This window comes from Oncorhynchus kisutch, linkage group LG20 (assembly GCF_002021735.2).
Source record: "Oncorhynchus kisutch isolate 150728-3 linkage group LG20, Okis_V2, whole genome shotgun sequence".
Classification (NCBI taxonomy): domain Eukaryota; kingdom Metazoa; phylum Chordata; class Actinopteri; order Salmoniformes; family Salmonidae; genus Oncorhynchus; species Oncorhynchus kisutch.
The window spans coordinates 5,981,847-6,002,095 of record NC_034193.2 but is presented as its reverse complement, the minus strand read 5'-3'; the positions used below and the strand labels follow the sequence as shown (position 1 = coordinate 6,002,095).

Genomic DNA, 20,249 nt, shown 5'->3' with positions numbered 1-20,249 from the left:
TCAGCAAGAGTAAAGAAAGGTACCATTTTCAGTCCTATGACAGACTAACCTTGGAGCCTGGCTTCCTGCCCAGCTTCTTGGGAGGTGGAGAGGCCTTAGGAGGCTCCTCGAGGGTCTCCTCAGAATAGTCAAACTCCAGTCTGACCGCCCCTGAGGTGCGAATAGGGGGGCTGGTAGAGGGACGAGCTTGTTCCTCAGTAGAGACAGGAGGGAGGTTAGACACAGGGGTGACAGTTTTATGAGCAATGGACGCAGAGACTTCTTTCCTTCCCAACGGGGGGGAGTTAGCGACTCCTTTCCGTCCCAACGGGGGGGAGTTAGCGACTCCTTTCCGTCCCAACGGGGGGGAGTTAGCGACTTTACTACCTCCGGTGTTGAATGGGTCGATGTCCTCAAAGTTGTCTGGGTCCCATTTGTAGGCCCCACTAGGGGGGATGGGAGAGGAGCCCTCACTGGCTGGGAGAGGGGCTTCCGGCACTGGGATGGGGGTATCCTCCTGGGTCGGAACAGGAGTAGGGGTTGGGATTGGTTGGTTATCTGTCGCTGGGCTAGTGTGATTGGTCTCTTCAATGAGAGCGGCGGGGCTTTCCACGCATGACTTCCTGGTTCTGCGGAGCGTGCCTCCTGGACTGGGCGTGGCCGAGGCAGGGCCAGAGTCTGTTGTGGCTCCTCCTACTTCCGGGTCCTCGGAACCCAATAGGGGGCTAGATGTTCTGGTGCTCTTTTTCAGCTCCGGTGTGATACCAGAGGATGGAGGTTGGGGGCTCTCTGGGTTAGAGCTCTGCCTGAGGAGAGGCTTCTGTTTCAGGGAGCCGCCAGGGCGGAGAGGCCCCTTCTTGGACGGTCTGCGGAGGGTCCCAGGAGCACTCTCAGTACCACTGTCGATACTAAAGGCCTCAGCCAAGGGACGGGAGTCTTCGATTGAGAGGGAGGATCCTACGCTGTCTAGGGGGCCGGAGCCGTCTAGCTCCCCAGCCTGGAGGCTCAGAGAGCGGGTTAGAGTTGATCGGCTCTGGGCCTCAGCAGCAGCAGCAGCAGCAGCTATGAGCTGGTCTAGGTTATAGGCTCCGCTAGCAGCTATGGGCTTGTCCTCGTCAAAGACTATGGACAGGGAGCTACCATGGTGACCTTTAGCTTCTGACCTGGGTTCACCATCTGCCTCAGAGTCACAGCCAAGACCTGGAGGAACAGAGAAATATATATGACAAGTGCTGTGTAGTCGAGACATAATCCCACAATGCATTGTCAAGGTTTGCATTAGGGTTGAGTGAGAAATTACTTTCTTCTGATGCTTGTGTGTGTATGTGTTTGTGTGAGAGAGGGAAAGAGAGAGAGAGAGAGGGAGATGGAGAGAGTGAGAGAGGGAGAGAGAAGTGAGGGAAAGAGAGAGAGAGAGAGAGAGAGAGAGAGGGAGAGAGAGAGAGAGAAGAGGGAGAGAGAAGAGAGAGAGAGAGAGAGAGAGAAGAGAGAGAGAGAGAGAGAGAGAGAGAGAGAGAGAGAGAGAGAGAGAGAGAGAGAGGGAGAGAGAGAGAGAGGGTGAGAGGGAGAGAGAAGAGAGGGAGAGAGAAGAGAGAGAGAGAGAGAGAGAGAAGAGAGAGAGAGAGAGAAGAGAGAGAGAGAGAGAGAGAGAGAGAGAGAGAGAGTGAGAGAGGGAGAGAGAAGTGAGGGAAAGAGAGAGAGAGAGAGAGAGAGAGGGGAGAGAGAGAGAGAGGGTGAGAGGGAGAGAGAAGAGAGGGAGAGAGAAGAGAGAGAGAGAGAGAGAGAGATGGAGGCTGTGTCTGGTTTTAGACAAGTCTAATTCAATTGATGAATGAGCTCTGAATATTTCAACACAACCTCCCAGTTGGCCAATTAGTAAAACACGCCATACATCATGTGATGGATGACTGAAGCTTTTCTGCATATATAAGACCTGTTTATATCCTTTAGCAACTCAGTGATGCTGGCTCACTAAACAAAGCAAACCTCTTTTTATAATACCAGTAGTCACCACTAGAGGGTGGTCTAAGCTTTTCTCTCTCTGTGTCTCTCTCTCTCTCTCTGTGTGTCTCTCTCTCTCTCTCTCTCTCTCTCTCTCTCTCGCTCTCTCTCTTTGTCTCTCGCTCTCTCTATATCTCTCTCTCTCGCTGTCTCTCTCTTTTCTCCCTTTCACTCTCTCTCTCGCTCCCCTTCCTGTCTCTCTTTCTGTGTGTGTGTGTGTGTGTCTCTCTCCCTCACCGGTGTCTTCCGAGGTCAGCAGCTGGGTATGATGGTCTGTCTCTCCAGTGGGGGACTTGACAGGGGTGGTCGACTCCGGTGTCTCGAACGCTCCGTCAGAGTCTGAGCTCCTGTAGGACAGAGAGAGAGAGAGACTCATTATAAACCTCACTATCACTGTGGACCTCATAGGGACAAAGGTGTGAAGGAAGAGGAAAATGAGACAACATTAGTATGCCATGAACTTCAACGCTGTACATTCTCTGGAAATAACGGACGATGCGGTTTATGAGCCAGTGTAACAGTTGTTAAAGTACTGTGTGAATTTCACCAGGTTCATATATCAATATGTCATGTTGATTTGTTATTATGCATGCCTGCATCCTGGGAGTAGGGGAGTGTGTACTTACGTGTTGCCCTGCGTGCTCCTGCTCAAATCATTTTGTGGATGGTCTTGTTAAGATGCTTGTAATTGTACTTTTTCAGGATGATATCAACATTCTGAATTCAACATGTGGTTAATAGCTAGCTAAGGTATTAGCAGGCTATTGTATGTGTGAACGATGGCTAGCTCCTCGAATGATCCCAGTCCCGATTCGCAGAACATAATGTGGCTCTACAAATGTTTTATTTCCTATTGGATGCAGAGAGTGAATTCTGATTCATTAAAACTGATCTGATCTCCAAAGTCTCACGTCTATAGTCTCAATCAACCGCACGCAACGCAGAGCTACAGTGGTGCAGTACAACACAACGACAATCGCTCTCTTCTCAATCTACATTAGCATAAAGAAATGAGTGACAACAGCTGTCATTGAGCCCGTGTAGGATAGATTTGGCAGACAGATATTGGTCTAACGAAAACAAAACAAAGAAATATGTTGATCGTCAAGTCATTTTCCGTTTTCAGTACAACCATCTGTGCAGATATACATACTTTTTTTTTTCTCTTTGAGAGAAAATATCACCAGTCTGAAACTGATGAGCGAATGTGTCAACTCTGTGGCGGTTCTACTTTATGGTTCCAATATTGTCTCTGTTCATCTCCCATATTTAGTCCAACAAAGACCCCAGTCAGCATGTTTGTGTTCCGTTACGTCTGATTGGCTGGATTATTAGGTCAGCAAATGAAAGCGCTGAATCTGCAGCCAGGAGACAGAAAATGGCTCGCCTGAGACGCTCCCCCCTCCCTTTGACACACGAACCAAGCGACAGACAGACAGACAGGCAGGCAGAGAGGAAGGCAGACAGACAGACAGGCAGACAGACAGACAGACAGACAGACAGACAGACAGACAGACAGACAGACAGACAGACAGACAGACAGACAGACAGACAGACAGACAGACAGACAGACAGACAGACAGACAGACAGACAGGCAGACACAGACAGGCAGACACAGACAGGCAGGCAGGCAGGCATATTATATTAACGCATATATATTAACGCATATTATATTATATAGAGAGGCAGGGAGTCTAGTGGTTGAAGTGTTGGCCGAGTAACCAGCAGGTAGCCTAGTGGTTAGAGTGTTGGACTAGTAACCAGCAGGTAGCCTAGTGGTTAGAGTGTTGGACTAGTAACCAGCAGGTAGCCTAGTGGTTAGAGTGTTGGACTAGTAACCAGCAGGTAGCCTACTGGTTAGAGCGTTGGGCCAGTAACCAGCAGGTAGCCTAGTGGTTAGAGCGTTGGGTCAGTAACCAGTAGGTAGTCTAGTGGTTAGAGCGTTAGGTCAGTAACCAGCAGGTAGCCTACTGGTTAGAGCGTTGGGCCAGTAACCAGCAGGTAGCCTACTGGTTAGAGCGTTGGGCCAGTAACCAGCAGGTAGCCTAGTGGTTAGAGCGTTGGGTCAGTAACCAGCAGGTAGCCTAGTGGTTAGAGCGTTGGGTCAGTAACCAGCAGGTAGCCTAGTGGTTAGAGCGTTGGGTCAGTAACCAGCAGGTAGCCTAGTGGTTAGAGCGTTGGGTCAGTAACCAGCAGGTAGCCTAGTGGTTAGAGCGTTGGGTCAGTAACCAGCAGGTAGCCCAGTGGTTAGAGCAGTAACTGAAAGGTGGCTGGTTCAAATACCAGAGCAGACAAGGTGAAAAATATGTTGATGTGCCCTTGAGCAAGGCACTTAACATTAAAATTCTGCATGGGTGCTGTACTACTTTGGCTGATCCTGTAAACCACTGTAACCCCCACTCTCTCCCCCCCCCCACCCCCTAAAAGACTTTAGCACCACAAATATTACACTGCTTGAAAATATACATTGTACAACATGTCAAACTAGAATGAGTCCAGGCAGCTAAAATGATTCACAGATCCTTTTTCATTCCACTTTCACCAGTCTCTCTCTCTCTCTCTCTCTCTCTCTCTCTCTCTGTCACCAGTCTCTCTCTCTCTCTCTGTCACCAGTCTCTCTCTCTCTCTGTCACCAGTCTCTCTCTCTGTCACCAGTCTCTCTCTCTGTCACCCGTCTCTCTCTCTCTCTCTCTCTCTCTCTCTCTCTCTCGTCTCTCTTTCACTCTCTCTCATGCTCTCTCTCATGCTCTCTCTCTCTCGTCTCTCTTTCGCTCTCTCTCGCGCTCTCTCTCTCTCTCCATCTATCTCTCTCTTATTCTCCCTCGCTCTCTCTCTCTTACCAGTCACTCTCTCGTGCTCTCTCTCACTCTCTCGGTCTCTCACCTCTGTCTGGCCAGGATCATGGCATGGTGTTGGGACCCCCAGGACAGTCTCTGGAGCATCCCCAGAGTAGGGTTAGTAGGGCTGTCCCCATCCCCAGGGCTGGTGTCTCTGTATAGGGTGTCCCAGCCCCACCGAGCCCACTGCAGAGGAGACAGAGCCCCCCAGACCATGCCTGTCTCTCCTCTGCTTCTACCTCTGAACTGACTCTCTCTACTGATGCTCTCCTGTCGATTTCTCTACTATTCTCTCGACTGCCTCTTCTTTCTACCTCTGTTCTCTACCTCTCCTCTCTACCTCTCCTCTTTGCCTCTCCTCTCCGCCTCTCCGCCTCTCCCCTCCGCCTCTCCTCTTTCCTTTGGTTTCTCTATACACCGAGTCTCTACTCTTCTCCTCTCCTGCTCTCCTATCCTTCTCTCAAGAGTTCTTATTCCTTGTCTCTATCCCTCTTATATTGTGTCTCCTTCCCTCTCTTCTGCTCTTTTGTTGTTTCTTTATCCCCTCCTCTTCCCTTCTTCTCTTCTTTTTCTTCTCCAGTCCTAAATGAGCCTTCCTCTCTTCCTCTCTTCTCCAGTCCTAAATGAGCCTTCCTCTCTTCTCCAGTCCTAAATGATCGTTCTAGCTGCTGAATCTCACACTAACCTGCAGATATTCTGTCAGTTTCTCTTTCTCTCCTTCCCTCCCTGGTCCTCTCTCTCCATCTCCCTCATTGGTCCTCTCTCTCTCTCCATCTCCCTCCCTCCCTCTTGTTCTTTCCCTAACCACCCGGATGTGAACACGCCTGGAACTGAAGATGCTGGCAGCTCTGTGTGCGGCTGTGTGAGAGACACGCATGCGCACACACACACACACACACATATCTCTCTCTTCGTAGGCTATTTTAGAGGATGGAGTAAACAGTCTGTCAAAGTAAGCTTCCTTCTCTCTCTCTCTCTCTCTCTCTCTCTCACTCTCTCTCTCTGTTCTCTCTCTCTCTTTCTTACGCACCCTCCCCTCTCTCTCTCTCTCTCTCTCTCTCTCTCTCTTACGCACCCTCCCTTCTCTCTCTCTCTCTCTCTCCCTCCCTCCCTCCCTCCCTCCCTCCCTCCCTCCCTCCCTCCCTCCCTCCCTCCCTCCCTCCCTCCCTCCCTCCCTTTTTCTGCACCGATTTTTATGAGAATCGACGGCTTTATGCTTTGCCGTTGTCCAAGCAGTGCAGAGAACACATACACACACACACACATATCTCTCTCTTCGTAGGCTATTTTAGAGGATGGAGTAAACAGTCTGTCAAAGTAAGCTTCCTTCCCTCTCTCTCTCTCTCTCTATCTCTCTCTTTCTCTCTCTCTCTCTCTCTCTCTCTCTCTCTCTCTCTCTCTCTCTCTCTCTCTCTCTGTTCTCTCTCTCTCTTATGGACCCTCCCTTCTCTCTCTCTCTCTCCCTCCCTTTATGCTTTGCCGTTGTCCAAGCAGTGCAGAGAACACATACACACACACACACATATCTCTCTCTTCGTAGGCTATTTTAGAGGATGGAGGTAAACAGTCTGTCAAAGTAAGCTTCCTTCCCTCTCTCTATCTCTATCTCTATCTCTATCTCTATCTCTCTCTCTCTCTCTCTCTCTCTCTCTCTCTCTCTCTCTCTCTCTCTCTCTCTCTCTCTCTCTCTCTCTCTCTCTCTCTCTCTCTCTCTCTCTCTCTCTCTCTCTCTCTCTCTCTCTCTCTCTCTCTCTCTCTCTCTCTCTCTCTCTCTCTCTCTTATGGACCCTCCCTTCTCTCTCTCTCTCTCCCTCCCTTTATGCTTTGCCGTTGTCCAAGCAGTGCAGAGAACACATACACACACACAGTGACTCTAGTCTGCTTTGCTCTACAAACACACACACACACACACACACACACACACACACACACACACACACACACACACACACACACACACACACACACACACACACACACACACACACACAGTGATTCTGGTCTACTCGGCTCTACAAACACAAACACATATAAATGCATACACATGAACACACACACACACGTACACACACAGTGATTCTGGTCTACTCGGCTCCACACACACACACCCACCCAGTGATTCTGGCCTGCTCGGCTCTACAAACACACACAGACCACACTAATCCGGATTTATTAGAAATCCCGCTATGCCCTCTGACGAACCATCAAACAGGCAAAGGGTCAATACTCCACCTGCTATGACGCTCGTCAGATGTGGGATTCAACCTATCTTTGCAAAGGGAAACCCTTCTAGGATCTCTTCAAGGCAACACTGAGTGAGAGCACCAGCTGGTCCGGACGACTGTCCGTAGCTGATGCGAGTAAGACCTTTAAACAGGTTAATATTCAAGGGTTACCAGGACGTGTATTCAAAAGCTGACCAGCTAGCAATGATGTTTTCAAACTCTCCCTGAGAGAGGTCTGTAATACCTACATGTTTCAAGCAGACCACCATAGTCTCTGTGCCCAAGAACACCAAGGTAACCTGCCTAAATGACTACCGACCCGTAACGCTCACATCTGTAGCCATGAAATGTATTTGAAAGGCTGGTCATGGCTCACATCAACACCATTATCCCAGACACACTAGACCCACTCCAATTCACATGCTACCCCAACAGATCCACAGAGGACAAAATCTCTATGACACTCCACACTGCCCTTTCCCACCTGGACAAAACAAACACCTACGTGATAATGCTGTTCATTGACTACAGCTCAGCATTCAACACCATAGTACCCTCAAAGCTCATCACTAAGCTAAGGACTCTGGGACTGAACACCTCCCTCTGCAACTGGATCCTGGATTTCCTGATGTGCCGCCCCCAGGTGGTGAAGGTAGGTAACATCACATCCGTCATGCTGACCCTCAACATGGAGGCTTCAAGTTCCTTGGTGTCCACATCTCAAAAGATCCTATCACATGGTCCAAACACACCAACACAGTCGTGAAGATGGCACAATTACGCTTCTTCCCCCTCACAAGGAAGAAAAGATTTGGCAAGGGCCCTCCAGATCCTCAAAAAGTTCTACAGCTGCACCATCGAGAGCATCCTGGCCGGTTGCATTACTGCCTGGTATGGCAAGTACTCGGCATCCGACCACAAGGCGCTGCAGAGAGTAATGCTTACGGCCCAGTACATCACTGGGGCCAAACTCCCTGCCATTTATTTTTTATTTATTTTTATTTCACCTTTATTTAACCAGGTAGGCTAGTTGAGAACAAGTTCTCATTTGCAACTGCGACCTGGCCAAGATAAAGCATAGCAGTGTGAGCATACAACAAAGAGTTACACATGGAGTAAACAATTAACAAGTCAATAACACAGTAGAAAACGAAGGGGGGGTCTATATACAATGTGTGCAAAAGGCATGAGGAGGTAGGCAAATAATTACAATTTTGCAGATTAACACTGGAGTGATAAAAGATCAGATGGTCATGTACAGGTAGAGATATTGGTGTGCAGAAGAGCAGAAAAGTAAATAAATAGAAACAGTACGGGGATGAGGTAGGTGAAAAGGGTGGGCTATTTACCAATAGACTATGTACAGCTGCAGCGATCGGTTAGCTGCTCAGATAGCTGATGTTTGAAGTTGGTGAGGGAGATAAAAGTCTCCAACTTCAGCGATTTTTGCAATTCGTTCCAGTCACAGGCAGCAGAGTACTGGAACGAAAGGCGGCCAAATGAGGTGTTGGCTTTAGGGATGATCAGTGAGATACACCTGCTGGAGCGCGTGCTACGGATGGGTGTTGCCATCGTGACCAGTGAGCTGAGATAAGGCGGAGCTTTACCTAGCATAGACTTGTAGATGACCTGGAGCCAGTGGGTCTGGCGACGAATATGTAGCGAGGGCCAGCCGACTAGAGCATACAAGTCGCAGTGGTGGGTAGTATAAGGTGCTTTAGTGACAAAACGGATGGCACTGTGATAGACTGCATCCAGTTTGCTGAGTAGAGTGTTGGAAGCCATTTTGTAGATGACATCGCCGAAGTCGAGGATCGGTAGGATAGTCAGTTTTACTAGGGTAAGCTTGGCGGCTTGAGTGAAGGAGGCTTTGTTGCGGAATAGAAAGCCGACTCTTGATTTGATTTTCGATTGGAGATGTTTGATATGAGTCTGGAAGGAGAGTTTGCAGTCTAGCCAGACACCTAGGTACTTATAGACGTCCACATATTCTAGGTCGGAACCATCCAGGGTGGTGATGCTAGTCGGGCATGCAGGTGCAGGCAGCGACCGGTTGAAAAGCATGCATTTGGTTTTACTAGCGTTTAAGAGCAGTTGGAGGCCACGGAAGGAGTGTTGTATGGCATTGAAGCTTGTTTGGAGGTTAGATAGCACAGTGTCCAAAGACGGGCCGAAAGTATATAGAATGGTGTCGTCTGCGTAGAGGTGGATCAGGGAATCGCCCGCAGCAAGAGCAACATCATTGATATACACAGAGAAAAGAGTCGGCCCGAGAATTGAACCCTGTGGCACCCCCATAGAGACTGCCAGAGGACCGGACAGCATGCCCTCCGATTTGACACACTGAACTCTGTCTGCAAAGTAATTGGTGAACCAGGCAAGGCAGTCATCCGAAAAACCGAGGCTACTGAGTCTGCCGATAAGAATATGGTGATTGACAGAGTCGAAAGCCTTGGCGAGGTCGATGAAGACGGCTGCACAGTACTGTCTTTATCGATGGCGGTTATGATGTCGTTTAGTACCTTGAGTGTGGCTGAGGTGCACCCATGACCGGCTCGGAAACCAGATTGCACAGCGGAGAAGGTACGGTGGGATTCGAGATGGTCAGTGACCTGTTTGTTGACTTGGCTTTCGAAGACCTTAGATAGGCAGGGCAGGATGGATATAGGTCTGTAACAGTTTGGGTCCAGGGTGTCTCCCCCTTTGAAGAGGGGGATGACTGCGGCAGCTTTCCAATCCTTGGGGATCTCAGACGAGATGAAAGAGAGGTTGAACAGGCTGGTAATAGGGGTTGCGACAATGGTGGCAGATAGTTTCAGAAATAGAGGGTCCAGATTGTCAAGCCCAGCTGATTTGTACGGGTCCAGGTTTTGCAGCTCTTTCAGAACATCTGCTATCTGGATTTGGGTAAAGGAGAACCTGGAGAGGCTTGGGCGAGGAGCTGCGGGGGGGGCGGAGCTGTTGGCCGAGGTTGAAGTAGCCAGGCGGAAGGCATGGCCAGCCGTTGAGAAATGCTTATTGAAGTTTTCGATAATCATGGATTTATCAGTGGTGACCGTGTTACCTAGCCTCAGTGCAGTGGGCAGCTGGGAGGAGGTGCTCTTGTTCTCCATGGACTTCACAGTGTCCCAGAACTTTTTGGAGTTGGAGCTACAGGATGCAAACTTCTGCCTGAAGAAGCTGGCCTTAGCTTTCCTGACTGACTGCGTGTATTGGTTCCGGACTTCCCTGAACAGTTGCATATCACGGGGACTATTCGATGCTATTGCAGTCCGCCACAGGATGTTTTTGTGCTGGTCGAGGGCAGTCAGGTCTGGGGTGAACCAAGGGCTGTATCTGTTCTTAGTTCTGCATTTTTTGAACGGAGCATGCTTATCTAAAATGGTGAGGAAGTTACTTTTAAAGAATGACCAGGCATCCTCAACTGACGGGATGAGGTCAATGTCCTTCCAGGATACCCGGGCCAGGTCGATTAGAAGGCCTGCTCACAGAAGTGTTTTAGGGAGCGTTTGACAGTGATGAGGGGTGGTCGTTTGACTGCGGCTCCGTAGCGGATACAGGCAATGAGGCAGTGATCGCTGAGATCCTGGTTGAAGACAGCGGAGGTGTATTTGGAGGGCCAGTTGGTCAGGATGACGTCTATGAGGGTGCCCTTGTTTACAGAGTTAGGGTTGTACCTGGTGGGTTCCTTGATGATTTGTGTGAGATTGAGGGCATCTAGCTTAGATTGTAGGACTGGCGGGGTGTTAAGCATATCCCAGTTTAGGTCACCTAACAGAACAAACTCTGAAGCTAGATGGGGGGCGATCAATTCACAAATGGTGTCCAGGGCACAGCTGGGAGCTGAGGGGGGTCGGTAGCAGGCGGCAACCGTGAGAGACTTATTTCTGGAGAGAGTAATTTTCAAAATTAGTAGTTCGAACTGTTTGGGTATGGACCTGGAAAGTATGACATTACTTTGCAGGCCATCTCTGCAGTAAACTGCAACTCCTCCCCCTTTGGCAGTTCTATCTTGACGGAAGATGTTATAGTTTGGTATGGAAATCTCTGAATTTTTGGTGGCCTTCCTGAGCCAGGATTCAGACACAGCAAGGACATCAGGGTTAGCAGAGTGTGCTAAAGCAGTGAGTAAGACAAACTTAGGGAGGAGGCTTCTGATGTTGACATGCATGAAACCAAGGCTTTTTCGAACACAGAAGTCAACAAATGAGGGTGCCTGGGGACATGCAGGGCCTGGGTTTACCTCCACATCACCCGCGGAACAGAGAAGGAGTAGTATGAGGGTGCGGCTAAAGGCTATCAAAACTGGTCGCCTAGAGCGTTGGGGACAGAGAATAAGAGGAGCAGGTTTCTGGGCATGGTAGAATATATTCAGGGCATAATGCGCAGACAGGGGTATGGTGGGGTGCGGGTACAGCGGAGGTAAGCCCAGGCACTGGGTGATGATGAGAGAGGTTGTATCTCTGGACATGCTGGTAGTAATGGGTGAGGTCACCGCATGTGTGGGAGGTGGGACAAAGGAGTTATCAGGGGTATGAAGAGTGGAACTAGGGGCTCCATTGTGAACTAAAACAATGATAACTAACCTGAACAACAGTATACAAGGCATATTGACATTTGAGAGAGACATACAGCGAGGCGTAGCAGTAAGTCGTCCTGTCGTGTCGTGTCCCTGTATATTTTGTTTATATTTTGTTTATTTTTCGTTTTTTTACATATTTTTCGTCTTTTACATAGCTATCCCTTTTTAAAAACATTTTGCTAAACCATCTAGGATCTCTATACCAGGCGGTGTCAGGAGGAAGGCCCTAAAAATTGTCAAAGGCTCCAGCCACCCAAGTCACAGCGTAAGGACCGACGCCAGGGATGAGAAGCAGATACAGGGAGTCAAACGTTTAATCGGTAACAGAACAAGAAACGGGTTAACAAAGACAGACAACAATCAATGCAGAATCAGGGAACAGAGCGGGGAAGCAGACAGACATAGGGAAGGTAATGACAGAGGTGACTGAGTCCAGGTGAGTCCGATAATCGCTGATGCACGTGGTGAAGGAAGGCAGGTGTGCGTAATGATGATGGCAGGGGTGCGCAATACTGGGGAGCCTGGCGCCCTCGAGCACCATGGGGGAAGAGCGGAAGCAGGCGTGACAGTACCCTGCACTCTAGGTGTGCCACCCGGCGTCCCATCTGGGCGAGCCTGACGGGTCGGCCCAGGCACGGGAGCCGGGCCTAGGTGATCCGGCGGAGGCGTGGCAGCCTGACGAGCCGGCAGAGGCGTGGCAGCCTGACGAGCCGGCAGAGGCGTGGCAGCCTGAGGAGCCGGCAGAGGCGTGGCAGCCTGACGAGCCGGCAGAGGCGTGGCAGCCTGACGAGCCGGCAGAGGCGTAAAAACCTGACGATCAAGCTGAAGGCCTGACGTGTGATGGGCGCCTCCGGGGAGAGAAACCTCTAGAGCCAGCTAGTGCGTGACAGCCCAACGAGCTGGTTTAACCACCCCTGGATCTATCAGTGTCGGGCCCCCGTACCCAACGTCACCACTAAGCGGAAGGTGAGTACTCCCCTATGCTTCGACAGGTAGCCTAGTGGTTAGAGTGTGGGGACGGCAGGTAGCCTAGTGGTTAGAGTGTAGGGACGGCAGGTAGCCTAGTGGTTAGAGTGTGGGGACGGCAGGTAGCCTAGTGGTTAGAGTGTAGGGACGGCAGGTTGCCTAGTGGTTAGAGTGTAGGGGCGGCAGGTAGTCTAGTGGTTAGAGTGTAGGGACGGCAGGTAGCCTAGTGGTTAGAGTGTAGGGACGGCAGGTTGCCTAGTGGTTAGAGTGTAGGGACGGCAGGTTGCCTAGTGGTTAGAGTGTAGGGACGGCAGGTTGCCTAGTGGTTAGAGTGTAGGGACGGCAGGTAGCCTAGTGGTTAGAGTGTAGGGACGGCAGGTTGCCTAGTGGTTAGAGTGTAGGGACGGCAGGTAGCCTAGTGGTTAGAGTGTAGGGACGGCAGGTAGCCTAGTGGTTAGAGTGTAGGGACGGCAGGTAGCTTAGTGGTTAGAGTGTAGAGGTGGCAGCGTAGCCTAGTGGTTAGAGTGTCGGGACGGCAGGTAGCCTAGTGGTTAGAGTGTAGGGGCGGCAGGTAGCCTAGTGGTTAGAGTGTAGAGGTGGCAGCGTAGCCTAGTGGTTAGAGTGTAGGGACAGCAGGTAGCCTAGTGGTTAGAGTGTAGAGGAGGCAGGTAGCCTAGTGGTTAGAGTGTAGGGACGGCAGGTAGCCTAGTGGTTAGAGTGTAGGGACGGCAGGTAGTCTAGTGGTTAGAGTGTAGGGTCGGCAGGTAGCCTAGTGGTTAGAGTGTAGAGGAGGCAGGTAGCCTAGTGGTTAGAGTGTAGAGGTGGCAGGTAGCCTAGTGGTTAGAGTGTAGGGGGCGGCAGGTAGCCTAGTGGTTAGAGTGTAGGCACGGCAGGTAGCCTAGTGGTTAGAGTGTAGAGGTGGCAGGTAGCCTAGTGGTTAGAGTGTAGAGGTGGCAGGTAGCCTAGTGGTTAGAGTGTAGAGGAGGCAGGTAGCCTAGTGGTTAGAGTGTAGAGGCGGCAGGTAGCCTAGTGGTTAGAGTGTAGGGACGGCAGGGTAGCCTAGTGGTTAGAGTGTAGGGACGGCAGGTAGCCTAGTGGTTAGAGTGTAGGGACGGCCTAGTGGTTAGAGTGTAGGGATGGCAGGTAGCCTAGTGGTTAGAGTGTAGGGACGGCAGGTAGCCTAGTGGTTAGAGTGTAGGGACGGCAGGTAGCCTAGTGGTTAGAGTGTAGGGACGGCAGGTAGCCTAGTGGTTAGAGTGTAGGGACGGCAGGTAGTCTAGTGGTTAGAGTGTAGGGTCGGCAGGTAGCCTAGTGGTTAGAGTGTAGAGGAGGCAGGTAGCCTAGTGGTTAGAGTGTAGAGGTGGCAGGTAGCCTAGTGGTTAGAGTGTAGGGGCGGCAGGTAGCCTAGTGGTTAGAGTGTAGGCACGGCAGGTAGCCTAGTGGTTAGAGTGTAGAGGTGGCAGGTAGCCTAGTGGTTAGAGTGTAGAGGTGGCAGGTAGCCTAGTGGTTAGAGTGTAGAGGAGGCAGGTAGCCTAGTGGTTAGAGTGTAGAGGCGGCAGGTAGCCTAGTGGTTAGAGTGTAGGGACGGCAGGGTAGCCTAGTGGTTAGAGTGTAGGGACGGCAGGTAGCCTAGTGGTTAGAGTGTAGGGACGGCCTAGTGGTTAGAGTGTAGGGATGGCAGGTAGCCTAGTGGTTAGAGTGTAGGGACGGCAGGTAGCCTAGTGGTTAGAGTGTAGGGACGGCAGGTAGCCTAGTGGTTAGAGTGTAGGGACGGCAGGTAGCCTAGTGGTTAGAGTGAGGGACGGCAGGTAGCCTAGTGGTTAGAGTGTAGGGACGGCAGGTAGCCTAGTGGTTAGAGTGTAGGGGCGGCAGGTAGCCTAGTGGTTAGAGTGTAGGGACGGCAGGTAGCCTAGTGGTTAGAGTGTAGGGACGGCAGGTAGCCTAGTGGTTAGAGTTTAGAGGAGGCGGGTAGCCTAGTGGTTAGAGTGTAGGGACGGCAGGTAGCCTAGTGGTTAGAGCGTAGGGACGGCAGGTAGCCTAGTGGTTAGAGTGTAGAGGCGGCAGGGTAGCCTAGTGGTTAGAGTGTAGGGACGGCAGGTAGCCTAGTGGTTAGAGTGTAGGGACGGCAGGTAGCCTAGTGGTTAGAGTGTAGAGGCGGCAGGGTAGCCTAGTGGTTAGAGTGTAGAGGCGGCAGGGTAGCCTAGTGGTTAGAGTGTAGAGGCGGCAGGGTAGCCTAGTGGTTAGAGTGTAGAGGCGGCAGGGTAGCCTAGTGGTTAGAGCGTTGGACTAGTAACTGGAAGGTTGCAAGTTCAAATCCCCGAGCTGACAAGGTACAAATCTGTCGTTCTGCCCCTGAACAGGCAGTTAACCCACTGTTCCTAGGCCCACACACTCACTGGACTCTACCCACACACTCACTAGACTCTACCCATACACTCACATATTCTAACTAGACTGACACAACGTACACACTACAAACGCTCACACGTACAAAACAAACACACACATGGGTATTGACGCCACACACACACTCACATACACACTTTCACACTTTTTTTCACATACGCTGCTGTTACTCTGTTTATGATCTATCCTGATTGACTAGTCACTTTTACCCCTATATACAGTACATATTACCTCAACTACCAACACTGCTGCTACTCTGTTTATGATCTATCCTGATTGACTAGTCACTTTTACCCCTATATACAGTACATATTACCTCAACTACCTCGTACCCCTGCACATTGACTCAGTACTGGTAACCCTAACATACAGAGACACACACACAGAGACACACACACACACGCACACACAGAGAGAGAGACACACACACACACAGAGACACACACGCACGCACGCAAGCACACACACACACACCCACGCGCGCACACAGAATAGCGGATAACCTGGAGGATTATGGGAGAACTGGGGGACACAGGAGGAGCCAGTCACCCCCACTGTGAACATGGAAGATTAGGGGGAGACACAGGGAGAGTCAGTCACCCCCACTGTGAACATGGAGGGAGATAAAATAAACACGAATATTGATCCATAACAACCAGAGAGGTCCATAACAACCAGAGAGGTCCATAACAACCAGAGAGATCCATAACAACCAGGGAGATCCATAACAACCAGACAGGTCCATAACAACCAGAGAGATCCATAACAACCAGAGAGATCCATAACAACCAGAGAGATCCATAACAACCAGAGAGATCCATAACAACCAGAGAGGTCCATAACAACCAGGCAGGTCCATAACAACCAGAGTGGTCCATAACAACCGGGGAGGTCCATAACAACCAGAGAGGTCCATAACAACCAGAGAGGTCCATAACAACCAGAGAGGTCCATAACAACCAGAGAGGTCCATAACAACCAGAGAGGTCCATAACAACCAGGGAGGTCCATAACAACCAGAGAGGTCCATAACAACCAGGGAGATCCATAACAACCAGAGAGGTCCATAACAACCAGAGAGGTCCATAACAACCAGGGAGATCCATAACAACCAGAGAGGTCCATAACAACCAGGGAGATCCATAACAACCAGTCTCTGTCTCTTAGCCAGACAAGGGTACAGAAACACCACCGTGTGCGTGTACCCCTTTGTCCACGCGACGCACGCACGCACACACACACACACACACACACACACACACCACACACACACACACACACACACACAACACACACACACACACACACACACACACACACAGGAGAACATGAATCAGACAACAGCAGGAAGGAGAAGATAGGTGGGGGGAGGATAGTATGACCCCCTGTAAGTTCACCCTGCTGTCATTACAGACATCAGTCAATGGCGACGTAAAAGCCTCGTAAAACCTTCCCTTCACCGCGGTCAATAACCTTAGAGCCCCTGGGGCAGGTCACTGCAGAGATGGACTTGAGGAGAGGTCAGGGCCACATCAGGTAACATAAATTGCAGATGTGAAGCTAACGCAGATATGACAGAGAGATGAATAATCAATGGGGGGGGGGCTGAGTGGACTGGAGAAATATGACTACAAGATAAACACTGCTCACCCCTGCTGTACATGACCAACCAAAATAGTGTAATACTGCCCTACTTTTTCTCAGGTTGGCGTTTATTGAGATGAATCTTGTCCCGGAGGCAGAGCAGAGCCATTTTCACTAGATGGCTCGACTGCCAAGTCAATATTGTTTATTTATCGTAAACATTACTGAAGATTTAAAAAATGTAAAGTTAGGGTTAGACATAATGTCAGCAGTGTGGTTAAAACGAGCTTTTATAACTTTGTTGCTGTGACAGCTAATGAGGATCCTGCTGCCTCCAGGTCATGAGTCATCCCAATAAACGCCAACCTGCTACGATTTCATTAAAATATGCCTTGACCCATGTCATTTACCAGATTCTTTTATCCAAAGGCACTTACAGTCACGCGTGCATACAATTTTACTTATGGGTGGCTCTGGGAATTGAACCCACAACCCAGACGCAGCAAGTGCCACACTCTACAAACTGACATACAGTGAACCATATGAACCCATAGGTGACATGACAGATATATTAAGCAAGATGGTGGTATACTCTAATAGGGACGGTAGGTAGCCTAGTGGTTAGAGTGTAGGGACAGTAGGTAGCCTAGTGGTTAGAGTGTAGGGACGGTAGGTAGCCTAGTGGTTAGAGTGTAGGGACGGTAGGTAGCCTAGTGGTTAGAGTGTAGGGACATTAGGTAGCCTAGTGGTTAGAGTGTAGGGGCGGCAGGTAGCCTAGTGGTTAGAGTGTAGGGACAGCAGGTAGTCTAGTGGTTAGAGTGTGGGGACGGTAGGTAGCCTAGTGGTTAGAGTGTAGGGACGGCAGGTAGCCTAGTGGTTAGAGTGTAGGGACGGCAGGTAGTCTAGTGGTTAGAGTGTAGGGACGGTAGGTAGCCTAGTGGTTAGAGTGTAGGGACGGCAGGTAGCCTAGTGGTTAGAGTGTAGGGACGGCAGGTAGCCTAGTGGTTAGAGTGTAGGGACGGCAGGTAGACTAATGGTTAGAGTGTAGCGGCGGCAGGTAGCCTAGTGGTTAGTTAAATAGTGACTAGTTAAATAAAGTTTAAATAAAATAATCCCCATCATGTGCATCCCTGTCTGTCCCAGTAAGGTTGTCTGCGGATCCTTCAATCATTCTGACTAAAAAAAACAAGAACAAGAACCAGAAAATATGTAGGAAACAATGAAAGCTAATCATCATTATACCTTCCCTTTGCCACGGTTAAGTAACCTTCGTGCCCCTGGGGCAGGTCATTGCAGAGATGGACTTGAGGAGAGGTCAGGAACGGGACACATCTCTGACAGGAGCAAAGACAATAAGTGCACAGTTTTGCTACTGGATGGTGTACAGTGACGGTCTAATCTTCTTGGGATCCCTGACTCTCCCGGAGGGATCATCTGTAGAGAATATAAGTGCACAGTTTTGCTACTGGACAGTCTAATCTTCCTGGGATCCCTGACTCTCCTCTCATTTATAGAACCTGACGCTCAGTCACACGTTGACGCTTATTGTCACAAGTCTTGTCCCGGAGGCAGAACTGAACAATTTGCTCTTAGACAGGCAAAGTCAAAATTGGCTTAAATTATTAAATTATTATAACAATTTCTGAAAACTAAAATGTGCTTTTAATGGTCTTAAATAAGATTAGAGTATTAGGTTTAGCGGTGTGGTTACGGTTAGGGTTAACCTTAGGTTTAGGTTTTAAAATCAGATCTTATTATGTACCCTCATGACTGTAAGACGCTTTGGATTTTTGTTTTACATCTGCTAAAATGTCTATATATTTTCTTCCACTTTTCCACTTTTTATTTCCTGATGTGGGAACATGCATGCAATGTTTTACGTCTTCGCAACCACAGTCCATGTGGCGTTGACACAGCCTAGTGATGTGCTTATCCATAACTGTTGTTGCTCAAATGTTGAAGAGGGAAAAAAGTTACCAGTTTATTATTAAAGCTAAATAAAGAGATCTTTTCTTCTTTTCTCTCTCTCTTTAAAAAAATAAAAATATCAACTTGGTTTCATTCTGACCTAGCTGGCCCTTCAATCAAGCAAGCCTTCTTATTACAGTGGGGCGGCAGGGTAGCCTAGTGGTTAGAGTGTTGGACTAGTAACTGGAAGGTTGCTAGTCCAAAGTTCATATCCCCCGAGCTGACAAGGTACAAATCTGTCGTTCTGCCCCTGAACAGGCAGTTAACCCACTGTTCCTAGGCCAGTTAACCCACTGTTCCTAGGCCAGTTAACCCACTGTTCCTAGACCAGTTAACCCACTGTTCCTAGGCCAGTTAACCCACTGTTCCTAGGCCAGTTAACCCACTGTTCCTAGGCCAGTTAACCCACTGTTCCTAGGCCAGTTAACCCACTGTTCCTAGGCCAGTTAACCCACTGTTCCTAGGCCAGTTAACCCACTGTTCCTAGACCAGTTAACCCACTGTTCCTAGACCAGTTAACCCACTGTTCCTAGACCAGTTAACCCACTGTTCCTAGACCAGTTAACCCACTGTTCCTAGACCAGTTAACCCCACTGTTCCTAGGCCAGTTAACCCACTGTTCCTAGACCAGTTAACCCACTGTTCCTAGACCAGTTAACCCACTGTTCCTAGACCAGTTAACCCACTGTTCCTAGACCAGTTAACCCACTGTTCCTAGGCCAGTAACCCACTGTTCCTAGACCAGTTAACCCACTGTTCCTAGGCCAGTTAACCCACTGTTCCTAGACCAGTTAACCCACTGTTCCTAGACCAGTTAACCCACTGTTCCTAGACCAGTTAACCCACTGTTCCTAGACCAGTTAACCCACTGTTCCTAGACCAGTTAACCCACTGTTCCTAGACCAGTTAACCCACTGTTCCTAGGCCAGTTAACCCACTGTTCCTAGACCAGTTAACCCACTGTTCCTAGACCAGTTAACCCACTGTTCCTAGGCCAGTTAACCCACTGTTCCTAGGCCAGTTAACCCTCTGTTCCTAGGCCAGTTAACCCACTGTTCCTAGACCAGTTATCCCACTGTTCCTAGGCCAGTTAACCCACTGTTCCTAGACCAGTTAACCCACTGTTCCTAGACCAGTTAACCCACTGTTCCTAGACCTTAACCCACTGTTCCTAGACCAGTTAACCCACTGTTCCTAGGCCAGTTAACCCACTGTTCCTAGACCAGTTAACCCACTGTTCCTAGACCAGTTAACCCACTGTTCCTAGACCAGTTAACCCACTGTTCCTAGACCAGTTAACCCACTGTTCCTAGACCAGTTAACCCACTGTTCCTAGACCAGTTAAACCCACTGTTCCTAGACCAGTTAACCCACTGTTCCTAGACCAGTTAACCCACTGTTCCTAGACCTTAACCCACTGTTCCTAGACCAGTTAACCCACTGTTCCTAGGCCAGTTAACCCACTGTTCCTAGACCAGTTAACCCACTGTTCCTAGGCCAGTTAACCCACTGTTCCTAGACCAGTTATCCCACTGTTCCTAGACCAGTTAACCCACTGTTCCTAGACCAGTTAACCCACTGTTCCTAGACCAGTTAACCCACTGTTCCTAGGCCAGTTACCCACTGTTCCTAGGCCAGTTAACCCACTGTTCCTAGACCAGTTAACCCACTGTTCCTAGGCCAGTTAACCCACTGTTCCT

The 20,249-nt window shown here is 49.7% G+C and overlaps 1 protein-coding gene across 9 annotated transcripts in view; it reads right to left on the bottom strand.

Annotated features, from left to right (window-relative positions):
• The window catches only part of tacc2 (transforming, acidic coiled-coil containing protein 2), a 90,582-nt gene that overhangs the window by 56,163 nt on the left and 14,170 nt on the right, over positions 1-20,249 (bottom strand). For 4 of the 9 annotated variants that reach the window (XM_031798718.1, XM_031798722.1, XM_031798724.1 and 1 more), the window contains exons 1-3: positions 4,865-5,801; positions 2,218-2,327; positions 50-1,179 (exon numbers count right to left, since the gene is read on the bottom strand). In XM_031798718.1, coding sequence (XP_031654578.1) covers positions 50-1,179; positions 2,218-2,327; positions 4,865-5,034 — 1,410 coding nt within the window. In that variant the 5' untranslated portion in view covers positions 5,035-5,801. Of the gene's footprint in view, positions 1-49; positions 1,180-2,217; positions 2,328-4,864; positions 5,806-20,249 lie in introns of those variants that run through there. The other 5 variants (XM_031798717.1, XM_031798721.1, XM_031798720.1 and 2 more) reach the window with 4 other exon arrangements.